General features: G+C 40.5%; 1 protein-coding gene across 2 annotated transcripts in view; it reads left to right on the forward strand.

The window, feature by feature from the left end:
* The window catches only part of SERPINI1 (serpin family I member 1), a 99,734-nt gene that overhangs the window by 69,056 nt on the left and 18,379 nt on the right, over positions 1-12,299 (forward strand). For both annotated transcript variants that reach the window (XM_069083534.1, XM_069083533.1), the window contains 3 exons: positions 233-427; positions 2,467-2,671; positions 10,888-10,985. In XM_069083534.1, coding sequence (XP_068939635.1) covers positions 233-427; positions 2,467-2,671; positions 10,888-10,985 — 498 coding nt within the window. The remainder of the gene's footprint in view (positions 1-232; positions 428-2,466; positions 2,672-10,887; positions 10,986-12,299) is intronic.

Here is a 12,299-nt window from a genome sequence, read left to right on the forward strand (position 1 = left end):
GGCCAGCGCTTTACTCACTGCGCCACCTAGCCGCCCCTCCTGTAGAATTCTTAAAGCTAAACATGGATTTCAACACTGTACCTTTCAGAAAGGAAAAGTGATCATTTGGCTTCATGTTTACTTTGTGGGTGGAATTTCCTCCTACCTCTTTCAAGCCCCCTTGTTCTTCCACATATTCCTTCTCTGCTCCCAGCTGTTCAACTTGCTCCTTTCTTCATTTCTCCTTCATCAGGTCTAGTGAAGGATCTGGTATTACCAAGAGACTTCAACTCTTTAACTCACCTGGCCCTCATCAATGCCGTCTACTTTAAGGGGAACTGGAAGTCCCAATTTAGACCTGAAAATACAAGAACCTTCTCCTTCACGAAGGATGATGAAAGTGAGGCTCAGATTCCAATGATGTACCAGCAAGGAGAGTTTTATTATGGTAAGTAGAGACCTCAGCATGGACCAGGTAGATAGTCACTTTGTACCTTAGTGATGTGCTAAGAGGCTCCTGGGACACCGATATTCAAACAGCTATGTGATCTCACTGGGTACGTACTCCCTCCAGCAACTCATCCAAGCTTGCCTTGATTCCAGGAGACTTTTTTTCCATGACCTCCTATACATTTTACACAGGACAATACCCAACATGCTGGAGCCTCCTCAATTTCTTGACATTCTCTGGATACCAGTGTAACATGTGGGCTGTACATTGAACTTTTTTCCTCTCAACATATAACTAGTCCAATAGATTTCTATATAAAACTGCCAGTGAAGCTTGGGATACAATGCAACAGACTTAGTCTTATTCAGAAAGGCTTTTTACCTTTCTGTTGCATACTTTGAGGATGCCTACAATGACATTCCTATACATGATGCTTTCATGAGAGGGCAGATGACGCCTGCAGAGACAGTTTCTCAGTTGAGGATTTCTTTTTGAGGAGTGCTGACAAAAAATATCCTTTGGGCTTTTGTATGTTTTTCAGGGAACCATTTAGCTTGCCTAAGACTTTGTTCTAAAGTGATTTAGAAGTTTGGGGTATTCTTGCTCCCAGCAATAGCTGGCATTGTGTTGGAATTTTTAAGTGATAAATCCATCAATAAATAAACATTTAAGCTCCTTCCATGTGTCGGGCATTGTGCTAAGTGCTGGGGATGCAAAAAGTGGCAAAAGGCAGTCCCTGCCCTCAAGTAGCTTACAGTCTAATGATGTAGATGTGGAATATGGTGCATGTAGATGAAAATGAACAATTGATTATACCTATAATCAGTTACTAAATTTGAAAGGAGCCAAGGGGTTTAAACTAAACCATTAGTCAAGGAAGAAAGAGTAAAATCTGCTTTGAAAAAGAGAGAATTGAATGGTTAGTATGAGTTTTGGACGGCTCTGCCCTTTTGGTGACTGACAAAGAAGAGAAACAAAAAACCTGAAACGGTCACTTCACAGCCTTTAGTTATACTCTTTGGACTTTTGTCATAGAGCAGTATTGGAACCAATCCATTTAAAGATTGGGTCGCTCTGTTTGCCTTCAATAGCCAAGTCCATTTGAAATCGTAACACGTGTTTGGAAAACATCTCTCTTCCTTTGGCCAGATCTGCATGGGCCAAGCAAAGCCGGTTTCCTAATTTAGATTTCTCAATCATGCCAAACATGCCAGGTAGCACAGTGAGTACAGTGTAGCTATGCAGAAGACAGCCTGTTGTAGTGAAAAGAGCACTGGATTTATAATCAGAAGATCTGGATTTGAATCCCAACTCTGCTACTTATTAGCTGTTTGACCTTGGAGAAGTCCCTTCACCAGTCTGGTCTTTTTATTGTTCAGTCAGATCCAGCTCATCATGACCCTTTTTGAAGTTTCCTTGGCAAAGAGTAGTTTGCTATTTCCTTCTCCAGCTCATTTAGGCAAAGACGGTGAAATGACTTGCCTAGGGTCACACAGATAGTAAGCGTTGAGGCCAGATTTGAACTCAGGTCTTCCTAACTCCAGGCCTGGTGCTCTATGCACTATGGCACCTAGCTGCCCTTAATCTGGGATTAAGTATCCTTATCTTTCACATAATGAGATGACACTCTGACACCATTTTCAGCTCTACAGCTATGTTCTGTGACCTCCCTGGGCTCTCATTGTAGTTGAATTATCAGTTTATCCACTTTTTGAAGTGTCTTGAGGCTAATTAAAATTCTTTTCCCCAGAGAAGTTTTGTTCATTATTATGATGATGTTCACTTGGTGAGTCTATACATAATTTTAAATTTTATAGTAAATCTTAGTAGGACAGTGGTTGGAACACTGGGGGAGAGGTACTTTATTTAGAGCAAAGTAGTGCACACAAATCCTTGAGTTCTCTTTAATTTGAGTCACAGTTCCAAATAAACCCTTATTTTCAGATTGGAAAGAAAACTGTGGAATGGATCCAAGAAGCTTTGTTTGCTGTGGTCCATTTAACTTGGTTTTTTATGGCCTTTCATTTGCTTTTTAGGGGAATTTAGCGATGGCTCCAATGAGGCAGGTGGCATCTATCAAGTTTTGGAAATACCCTACGAAGGGGATGAAATAAGCATGATGCTGGTTCTGTCCAGACAAGAAGTCCCCCTGGTCACCCTGGAGCCATTAGTGAAGCCTCAGCTGATTGAAGAATGGGCCAGCTCAGTGAAGAAGCAGAAGGTGGAAGTGTATCTCCCAAGGTGAGTCTTCCGAGAGGCTTTGGGTGGGTGCTTGCAGCCCTCCAGGCCATCAATGGGCTTGGCACTGGGGTGCAAAGGATGACGCCGCCCCTGCCTTCCAGAAGCTTCCTGTCCCACTGTAAGCTGCCTTCTGCCTTTCTTTGTGCCCCCATTGCTTAGCACAGTGTCTCCCACATAGTAGATGCCTTAGTGAATGTTTGTTGACTGACTGATCCACTGGGGGATACAAATCGCACATTAGACTGTAAGTTCCTTGAGGGCAGGAATTGTCTTTTTTTTGTTTGTTTTTGGCTTTTGTTTTGTTTTGTTTTGTTTTATCTGTAACCCTACTGGTTAATACAGTAGGGGCAGCTAGGTGCCACAGTAGATAAGAGTGCCAGACTTGGAGTCAGGAAGACTCATTTTCCTGAGTTCAAATCCAGCCTCAGATTCTTACTAGCTGTGTGACCCTGGGCAAGTCACTTAACTCTATTTGCCTCAGTTACCTTTTCTCAAAAATAAGCTGGAGAAGGAAATGGTAAAGCATTCCATTTTCTTTGCCAAGAAAGCCTCAAATGGGGCCGTGAAGAGTTGGACATGAATGAACAACAACTTCCTGACACAGAGTAAGCATTAAATAAATATTTGCTGCCTTCTTTCCTCCCCTGGCCCCTACTATGATGAGCTGCTTTTACAGTTGAAAAAAATACCCATGGATATGCCCATGGGATAATAATTATGCTGTTATCTCCATGGACTGAGAAGATATGTAATGACAGAAAGCTACAACGGATTTAGCCATGCATTTAAATGAAATTGAACTTTAATTAAACAGTATGTTCTTTTCAAAAAATCACAGTAGATAGTGTGTGAGGCATATTCAGTCTACAGAAGGTATATATTCATTGATTCAAATACCTAGCATTTATTTAGCACTTTAAGGTCAGCAAAATGCTTTACACTTATCTTATTTGATAATTGTTAAATACTGTTATTATCCCCATTTTGCAGATGGAGAAACTGAGGCAAACAGAAGCTAAGTGATTTGTCCAGGTTCACTAACTAGTAAGAGTGTGAGGCAGGAATTGAATTCCCAATATTCCTGCTTCCAAGTCTCACACTCTCCTCACTTAACCAACTAGCTACCTGAATACAGACCCAGAGACCACTTTGCCAAAGTGTTGTAGCCCACAGGCAGTGAACTGTTCACTGTCTTACAGCCCTTCTGTTTTCTACTTTACCCTGAAGACACTTAAACTTGGTGTTCTCTAAGCTATGAAGTACAGAGATGAATATATGTAGGAAAGATGCTGAGAAAACAGGTGCTCATTCTATGTTTTCAATTAATGGTGTGCTTAACACTAGCAATAAGTGTTGATAAATATAAGGAATGTAATGGCCCTAAAAGGCCAAAAGGTCTTGTTGCTACTTTATACTAATTGTTAATTCCAGGAATTTTTTAAAGACTTGTATTTATTGTAAATGGAATGCTGTGTTTCTTTAGAGTCATAATTGATAGTTGGCTTTTGCTAATTCAGAGATGTATGAAATATTATAACAAGGTCTTGTACTTAGTAGGTACTCAGGGAATATTGATGGAATGAGTTGAAGTCAAGTCAGTGAACATGTATGAAGCACCTACTGTGTTCCAGGCATTGTACTAAGCATTGGGGAAATAAAGAAAGGTAAAAAGACAGTCCCTGCTCTCCAGGACCTCACAGTCTATGTAGGAGGGAGGGAGACCACATGCAAACACATGTCTCATAGATGTATATACACATGAATGTATATAATGTATGTGTACATACATACATATATAAAATACATTGTAGATGATCAACAGAGCATGAAGGGAGATTGGAAAGTCAGACAAATTGTTTTTGACAGTTTTTACAGATTTTGTACAAAATCAAGGGTTATGTCCCTGAATTACAAAGTTGGTTACAATGATCTCAGAAGCTTTCTAGTTGACCTTTATAGGAATGTCCCCCAAACATCCAGCAAATCTTCAGCCTTTGCTTGAAGGCTTTTTACAGGACGACTCTCTACCTCCCAAGGAATCCATTATACTTTTAAAGGGAAGTCCTTCTTTAAATAAACAACAGATCTTTTTCATGCCTTCTCCCCATTTCTTCCTTGTGTTGTAACATGAAATGACAGCAAGTGAGAAAATTGATCATTTTAAATAGAGTTTTAATTGTAATTTAATTTAATTTAATTACAATTTAAATGTAGAGCATAATTAACCCGGGAACTGCCAGGGGGTCATGTGCCCAAACCGGGCAGCCCCAAGCATATACATCTCGGGGTTTATATAGACAAAAGCCACAATGTAAATGTTACTAAGGGGAGCAAGCAGGGAAGATACAGAAGCCAAAGGATAGTGTTGCTTAACGATTGTTGCCCAGTGGTCGGTTTGTTGCCCAACGGGAAAATTCCCAAATCTATTTCAAGAACTGAACAGAAGTGGGGGTGGGGCTATGGGCTTCAGGTAGCAGGTTTGGGCAGGTTTGCTGCCTAGGTGGGCTTTGTTGGCTTTGGGCAGGTTTCGTAGGCAGCTGTCCTGTGATGGGGGGAGATGGGGGATGTTCACAAAATGGAGGGTCACTACACTTGTTCTGCTGTCTAGGGCCAACCAGAACAGGTTCAATCCCTTTTCTATGAGGAAGTCCTTCAGATATTTGAATACCATCATCAGACCTTCCCACCCTTACCCAGGTTTTTTCTAGACCAAACTTTGCCAGGCTTTTTAAATAACCACCAAATAGTATCATGGTGAGTTTCCCCCCCAGTTACCACGTTCTCCAGGTTATCGATGTTCCTTATGAAATGAACCTTTCGGAGGTAAGCAGACCAGGACAGAAGACAATAGGATTAGCATGTTCTCCCTCGTTGTCTAAGTGACTGTTCTGCATTTGGGCTAATGCATCACTCAAAGAAACACCAATGATCCATTTAATACAACATATATTCAAATGCCTCAGTGAAAGCAATTCTCAAAGCAATTAAAGAAAAGTCCAAGGAAGATCAAAGCAGATAAAAGCCTCTAGCAAGAAGGTTAAAAGAAGTCAGTCAACTAATATCTATTAAACCCTTGTTATGTGCCAGTCACTGTGCAAAATGGTGACCTAGGTCTCAGGAACTCTCCCCCAAAGTCCTAAAAGCTCCTTTGCTATTCTTCTTTCCCAAAGGAAGCTGGGTTCCAGCTCAGTCCATCTAGGAGCAAGGTTAACCCTAGCTTCCCCAGATCTGCACCATTGCTTCCATGTTCATATCAGTCCTAGCCGATGTGATGGGAGCATGTGGATGTAGCCCGTGCCTCCCCTGTCCACCAGAATCTTAGCCTACAGTTCTTCACCCACTAACCTCTGCTCACCAATAACATCATCCTCTTAGAACAATATGACCCCACCTTCATCCTAGCTGCCACCTGGACCCTGTGCTTCTCCTAATGGAGCCTTAGACCATATCACCTTCTTAGAATTCCATGTTCACTTGACATCTATTGAACTTGCAATCCACTAAAACCCCTAGCTCCTTTTCAGACAGACTTGTCCAGCAATGCTTCCCCTAACCTATCCTTGGAAAGTAATTAAAAGAAAACCTCAATGATAGAGCTTTACATTTATCATTATGGAAAGTCTAGACAAATAGAAATTTTATCTTATTCAATTTAGTCCATCATTTCTATCTGTTGAGATCTTTTTGATTCCAGACTCTTAGCATGGTAAGTATCTCTCCCAGCTATTTTTTTAACAAGGGCTGATGACATTTTCTTCACTAGTGTCCTCAGTGACATCTTTGTATGAGGACCATTTACAACAAAAACTAATGTTTACTATTACCAGTTGCCATTCTAAGTGCTTTACAATGATCTCATTTGATTCTGAAAGTTAGGTGCTATTATTATCCCCATTTTTACAGATAAGGCAGCTGAGGCAGAAGTTAAGTGACTTACCCAAAGTCACACAACTAGGAAGCATCTAAGACAGAATTTGCACTCAGGTCTTTCTGACTCCAGGCCTCGCACTTTATCTGTGCACCAAATGTGTCCTCAGGGAGAGAATGACTTTCCAGTTAGATGTTGTCATTTGAAAACAATTAGTCATCAAATACTTGATCTTGAAAACTAATGTATTTGACCCTAGAGCATTATTAGTTAATCTTATATTAACTATAAGTGAGCTGATCATGGACCATTTTGTTCAGGTCATGTCAAATTCAAAATGAGCTAAACTATTAAAATAATCATTTAGAATACATTGCTTTTTTTTCTCTCTCTCCTCTCTCTCTTTTTCTCTCCCTCCATTACTCCTTTTCCCTTCTTCTGCCTCTTTCTCCTCCTCTCCCTTCCCCTCTTTCTTTCTTGTAACATCAAAGAATTTGATTAGATTTGCTGATACTTATCTTGCCTCCCTGGAATTCTAGGGACAATGGCAATAGCTTCATGTGCTGAGTGCCTATTAGGATTTAGAGACAGGAGATGAGATTTTATCAGTGCACTAAGTAAATGCTTCATAAATATTTTATGTTACGACTCAAACATGTTCACCAGAAAATGTGACCTACAGGCCCTGTCCACTGAAAAATGAAAGACTCTAGCAGAAGAAAATTAAATTTTCATTTTCTGAAAGATTCTATCCAATTATGAAGTGGACAGTTTCGTTTACTAGTTTGTATTAGTTCTTGAATTACTAAACAAGGCAGGGTTAATCATACTTTTCCTATTTTGACAGGAATTCTATAAAATTTTGTGTTGAATTTTCACTGCTTTGGAGAGAACTACCAGGTAATAGTTGAAGACAGCTTTGGTCTTTACTGCCAACTTGTTTATAACTTAAATTTAAAACTACCTAACAATACAAAACAATCTCTCGGCCTTTTGCTTTTGATTTTTTCCCCTGAAGGCCAAACTGGACCTGAGAAGAGTTAATATGCACTCTGGATAGTAATTGGGTTTCTTCATGAGTCTGGACCCAAGCAAAGACTGTCCAACTCTCTTCACTTAGGATTCTTTTCATTGTCTTGTCTTTAGAGGTTACGTATTTAGTTTTCTAACTAAGTCTCAGTGGTATTAGGTGCCCAATAAGTGTCTCAGGAAGATTTGAACTCAGGTTTTCCTGACTGTAAGCTGAACACCCTTTTTACCACCCCTTGCTGTTTGTCCTGAATGTAGTAGCAGCCATCAGCATTTGTACCCTATGGCGTACATAGTTGCAAGCCTGGTCCAACTAGCCTGCTATTAGGGCTTCAAGAATTGTCTAAAAGCAATTTCAAATTCTTAAATGCTTAGTACTGACATAGAAGTACCTTCTGACGTTGTCTCTATTTTTTTCTTCGAATTCCACATTCTCAGACTGGTTCTCTGCCATCAGAGTGTTTGGATTTAGGGATGAAGGAATGGGATGCCTCTCCTGTAATCTGAAATATGACCTTCAGAGGACTTCACTGGCTGAGATACCATTCAACTTTATGTAGTTTCCCTCTTCTCTTTCTGCCCTGGCTTAAGACTTACCTCCTTTACTGATGAGTCTTACTTGTTTAATTTCTGGGCAGTAGGTCTCCTTTCCTTCTCTTGTTCTCATCGGCCTCACTCTACTTTCCTCTTGCTCTGTAGAACTGAATTCCACAATTTATTGATATTATTTGTTTTTACATCATCTCAATTACCTGGTTTCCCTCCCTTTCCCAGAGAGCCATCCTCTTAACAAAGAATGTTTTTAAAAAAATAAAAAGAGAAAAAAAATTCAGCAAAGCCAATCAATACATAGAAAAACATCTGGAAAGGAAGGAAGAGAAGGAAATAATCGATTATTAAGTAGCTACTATGTGCTTAACACTGTGCTTAGCACCAGGGACACAAAACAAGGCCCTTTAGGACACAGGGACCCAGGGACCTCCCCAAGTTCCTGCTGGGAGTTGAGAGAGGCCAGATTTGAACCCAGTTCCTCTTCCAGTACTCTTTCCCCTCAACTGATAGTATGAGGTAGAAATCTTGAGTATGGCCACATCCCCATAAGAACTGAGCACAAAAAAGGGAGACCCAAGCACACCCTTTTCATAGGGTGTGTGGAATCCTGAACATCTCACCAAGTAGCTTGAGTTGTAACCAAAAGCTCATTGCTGTGGAAGAAGACATGGGGCTTAGGTTTGACTCCTGCTTCTGTCCCTGACTATGGCTGTGAAGTTGGGCAGGTCTCCGCTCTAAAATGAAAGTCTGAGTTACCCTCCAGCTTGAAATCTGTTCTCTCATGGCCACTCTTTTCAGCTATATACTTCCATCCATTTATCATAGGATTGAACATTTTTGTCCTTTCCTTCTTATTTTCGTCTCACAAAACAACACTCCCTGCCCTAAGGGTTCTTAACCTGAACGCTGTAAAGTTTTTAAGAAATATTTTGAAAGCTGTATTTCAGTATACTTGGTTTCCCTAGCAATCCTATGTGTCTTGTTTTATGCATTTAAAAACGTGATTCTGAGAAAGGGTTCCCAAGCTTTACTCATGGCCAGAGGAGGGGTTTATGCCACACAAAAAGGTCAGGGATCCCTGCTCAGCATCACTAGCCAAAGGGAGAGGCTTTTGAGATGTGGTACCATGAAAAATGTTTATAGCAGCTCTTTTTGTTGTGGCAAAGAATTGGAAATTAAGGGGGTGTCCATCAATTGGGGAACGGCTGAACAAGTTGTGGTATATGCATGTTATGGAATATTATTGCGCTATAAGAAACGGGGAGCAGGCGGTCTTCATATTTACCTGGAGAGGCTTAAAAGAACTGATGCTGAGTGAGAAGAGCAGAACCAGGAGGAATTTATACACAATTACAGACACAACGTATGTGTGATGACCAACTTTGATAGACTGGACTCTTCTCAACAATGCAGGGATATAAGTCAATCCCAAAAGACGCATGATGGAGAGAAAAACGTGCATCCAGAGAAAGAACTAGAAAGAACTAAATTTATATCCAGGTGGAAGCAAAATACCTGATCTTTTTTGTTCTCTTATTTGATTTTATGTCCTCTGTACCATTTTTCATTCCAGCTGGTACAATCCATCCTTATAACCTGACCATTGTATAATGTGAAAGTATCTACAGATCCTATACTTGATTATAAGACGCCATGGGGGAGAGGGGAGGGAGGGGGACAAAATGTGAAATTCAAGGAATTGTGGAATTGAATCCTGTAAACTAAAAGGAAACAAACAAATTAATAAATTAAAGAATTAATAAAAAAAAAGAAAATAAATTGAAAAAAAAAAAAGAGATGTGGTACCATGGCTCATGGTTCAAGGGCTATCAAACTTTCTCAGAATTATGTTGGCCATCATGAAAGTGGGCTGATCGCTGTGGTTAGTGCACCTGGGAAGGAAGCAATAGCAATAACTAATCATAATGATATAAACCCTTCTATGACACCTTAAAGTTTGCAAAGCACTTCACACCCATTATTTTTTTTAAGCCCCATAACAACCCTGGGAGTTAAGAGCTAGAGTTATTATTCCCCCTTTTACAGAGGAGAAAACCAAAGTAAAAAGAAGTTAAAGTGACTTGCCTAAGGTCACACGGCCAGCTAGTGACCATGGAGGGATCTGAATCTCCACCTTCATGCCCAGCTTTCTCTCCATTAGACCACACTGCCCCTGGGCATGTGGGCTGGCACATAAAAGCAACCAAGTGAGAAATCTCATTTGCTTGTTGCTTCTTTGTTTTGGGGTTTCACCGGAGTCAGTGATATTGGAGAATTCTGAATTGAATCCATTTATTCTGAGACTCTTCCTTGGGAAACCACAAAATAGTGAGGGTGGTCACCAGGGGAATGCAGCATCCAAGGATGAATACAAGGAAAGGCACCTCCAGTTTCACAGCCCAACTGGGGTATCTGCCTGGCAAATGAGTTTTGATTTTGAAAATCCTTGGTAATCCAGCCAGGTCTTATCGGTTGGTTTTGTCCCACTGCAATGGAAGATATAGTATTGCTGCCTCAAATAGACAGGGGTGTCTGATTGGCGAGCCTAATCTTTCCTCTCTCGGTCTTCCCTCTGAGGTATCTTGGTCTCTGCTTTGAAGGCCTCCTTTTTATCAGCAACAATCAGATGTCACCTGTACTCCAGAGCAGGCTTGGGCTGCTTACTGGTTACGATTTCTGCAGTGATTACATGCTCTCCCCAACACCTGCCATCTCATTGGAGCTGTCCTTAGACTTAAAATGGATTGTTTTCTTATCTGTTCCACAGGTTCACCGTAGAGCAGGAGATTGACCTCAAAGATGTCCTGAAGGCCCTGGGGATTTCTGAAGTTTTCAACAGAAATGCAGATTTCAGTGCTCTGTCTGGTAAGACATGACCATTATTTTCAAAATCAATTTTAGTTCCAAGAGGCCCATTCAGGATGATGATTAACCCTCTCTGTGCAATGATTGTTTTCCTGCAATGTAGTTGATTTAGTCCAGGGAAATTTAACAAGAAAAGTAATTTGTTTCTATGGACTAGAGTAAAATTATGCTCAGAGACGTGTGTTATAGTTATTTTTGTATATATTTTTTCTCCTTCCCCGGACTATAAATTCCTAAAGGACAGGGGTATGAACTGACTTAGACCGACTGCATTTAGATGAAAAGATCACTACAAGGAAACTAAGTGCCTTGTGATTGTAATAGTCAGTCTTACCCCCGAAAAGAGATGAGGACATGGCCTTCCCTCTCCCCCTGAGGAATGGGAGGGAGGCACTCTAGGAACAATCTTGTTTCACACCTTCCCACCATGTTTCCATGTTCCATTTTGCTTAATAATTGTTTCTCCTTGTTTCAAGGGATGCCTGCCTGGGAATGGGCAAATCTGTAATTCACCATGACATAAAAATGATAGGCATCAATGAAACTTTAATAAGATAAAATAAAACAAGATAATTGTTTAAGAATAAAAGTCTAGGGGTGGCTAGGTGGTACAGTGGATAGAGCATCAGCCCTGGAGTCAAGAGGACCTGAGTTCAAATCTGGCCTCAGATACTTGACACTTACTAGCTATGTGACCCTGGGAAAGTCACTTAAGTCCAACTACCTCACAAAATAAATAAGTAAGACTAAAAGTCTATAGGGATTCTTTTTTTTCAAACCATAGAACAATAAATCCTAGTCAGTCTTAAAAAGTTTGAGCCATCCTGTGTCGGGAAGGTCACAACAGAAGGATTTTGAGACATAAGAGGCCAAAGAGATAAAGTTAATGCCAGATCTTCAATATTCCAGGGTCATCCAACAGAATAAAATGTATTTGTTAATAAACCTGTATGAGATGCATATTAAGAGAAAGAGAAATCTAAAACAAATAAAATTTTTTAAATGCTTCTAATTCAGTGAATCTGGTTTGGTAGCTAAGGGATGCTGGGGTAGGAGGGACTGAATCCTTGAGGGTTCATTATTAATGGAAGAATTTGTCTCTTTCTTCTCTAGGGGAAGGTAGCAGAAAATGGAGGAAGAGGGAGAGAGGATGTGATTGTGCTTGACTGGGATATCATTTTAGCCTGATTAATTGAACAGAGATAACTGGGCTGGCCAGATTTGGGCTGGGCAATGTTTAACCTCAGACTCAAAGGCCTTCTCTTGCTTGAGACCTTTCCTAATCTCCCCTGCCTCCCACCAGGGTTATTAGTG

Source organism: Petaurus breviceps, unplaced genomic scaffold, assembly GCF_028583685.1.
Source record: "Petaurus breviceps papuanus isolate PSGF00001 unplaced genomic scaffold, PetGlider_PUasm1.0 173, whole genome shotgun sequence".
In the NCBI taxonomy this organism is placed as follows: Eukaryota; Metazoa; Chordata; class Mammalia; order Diprotodontia; family Petauridae; genus Petaurus; species Petaurus breviceps.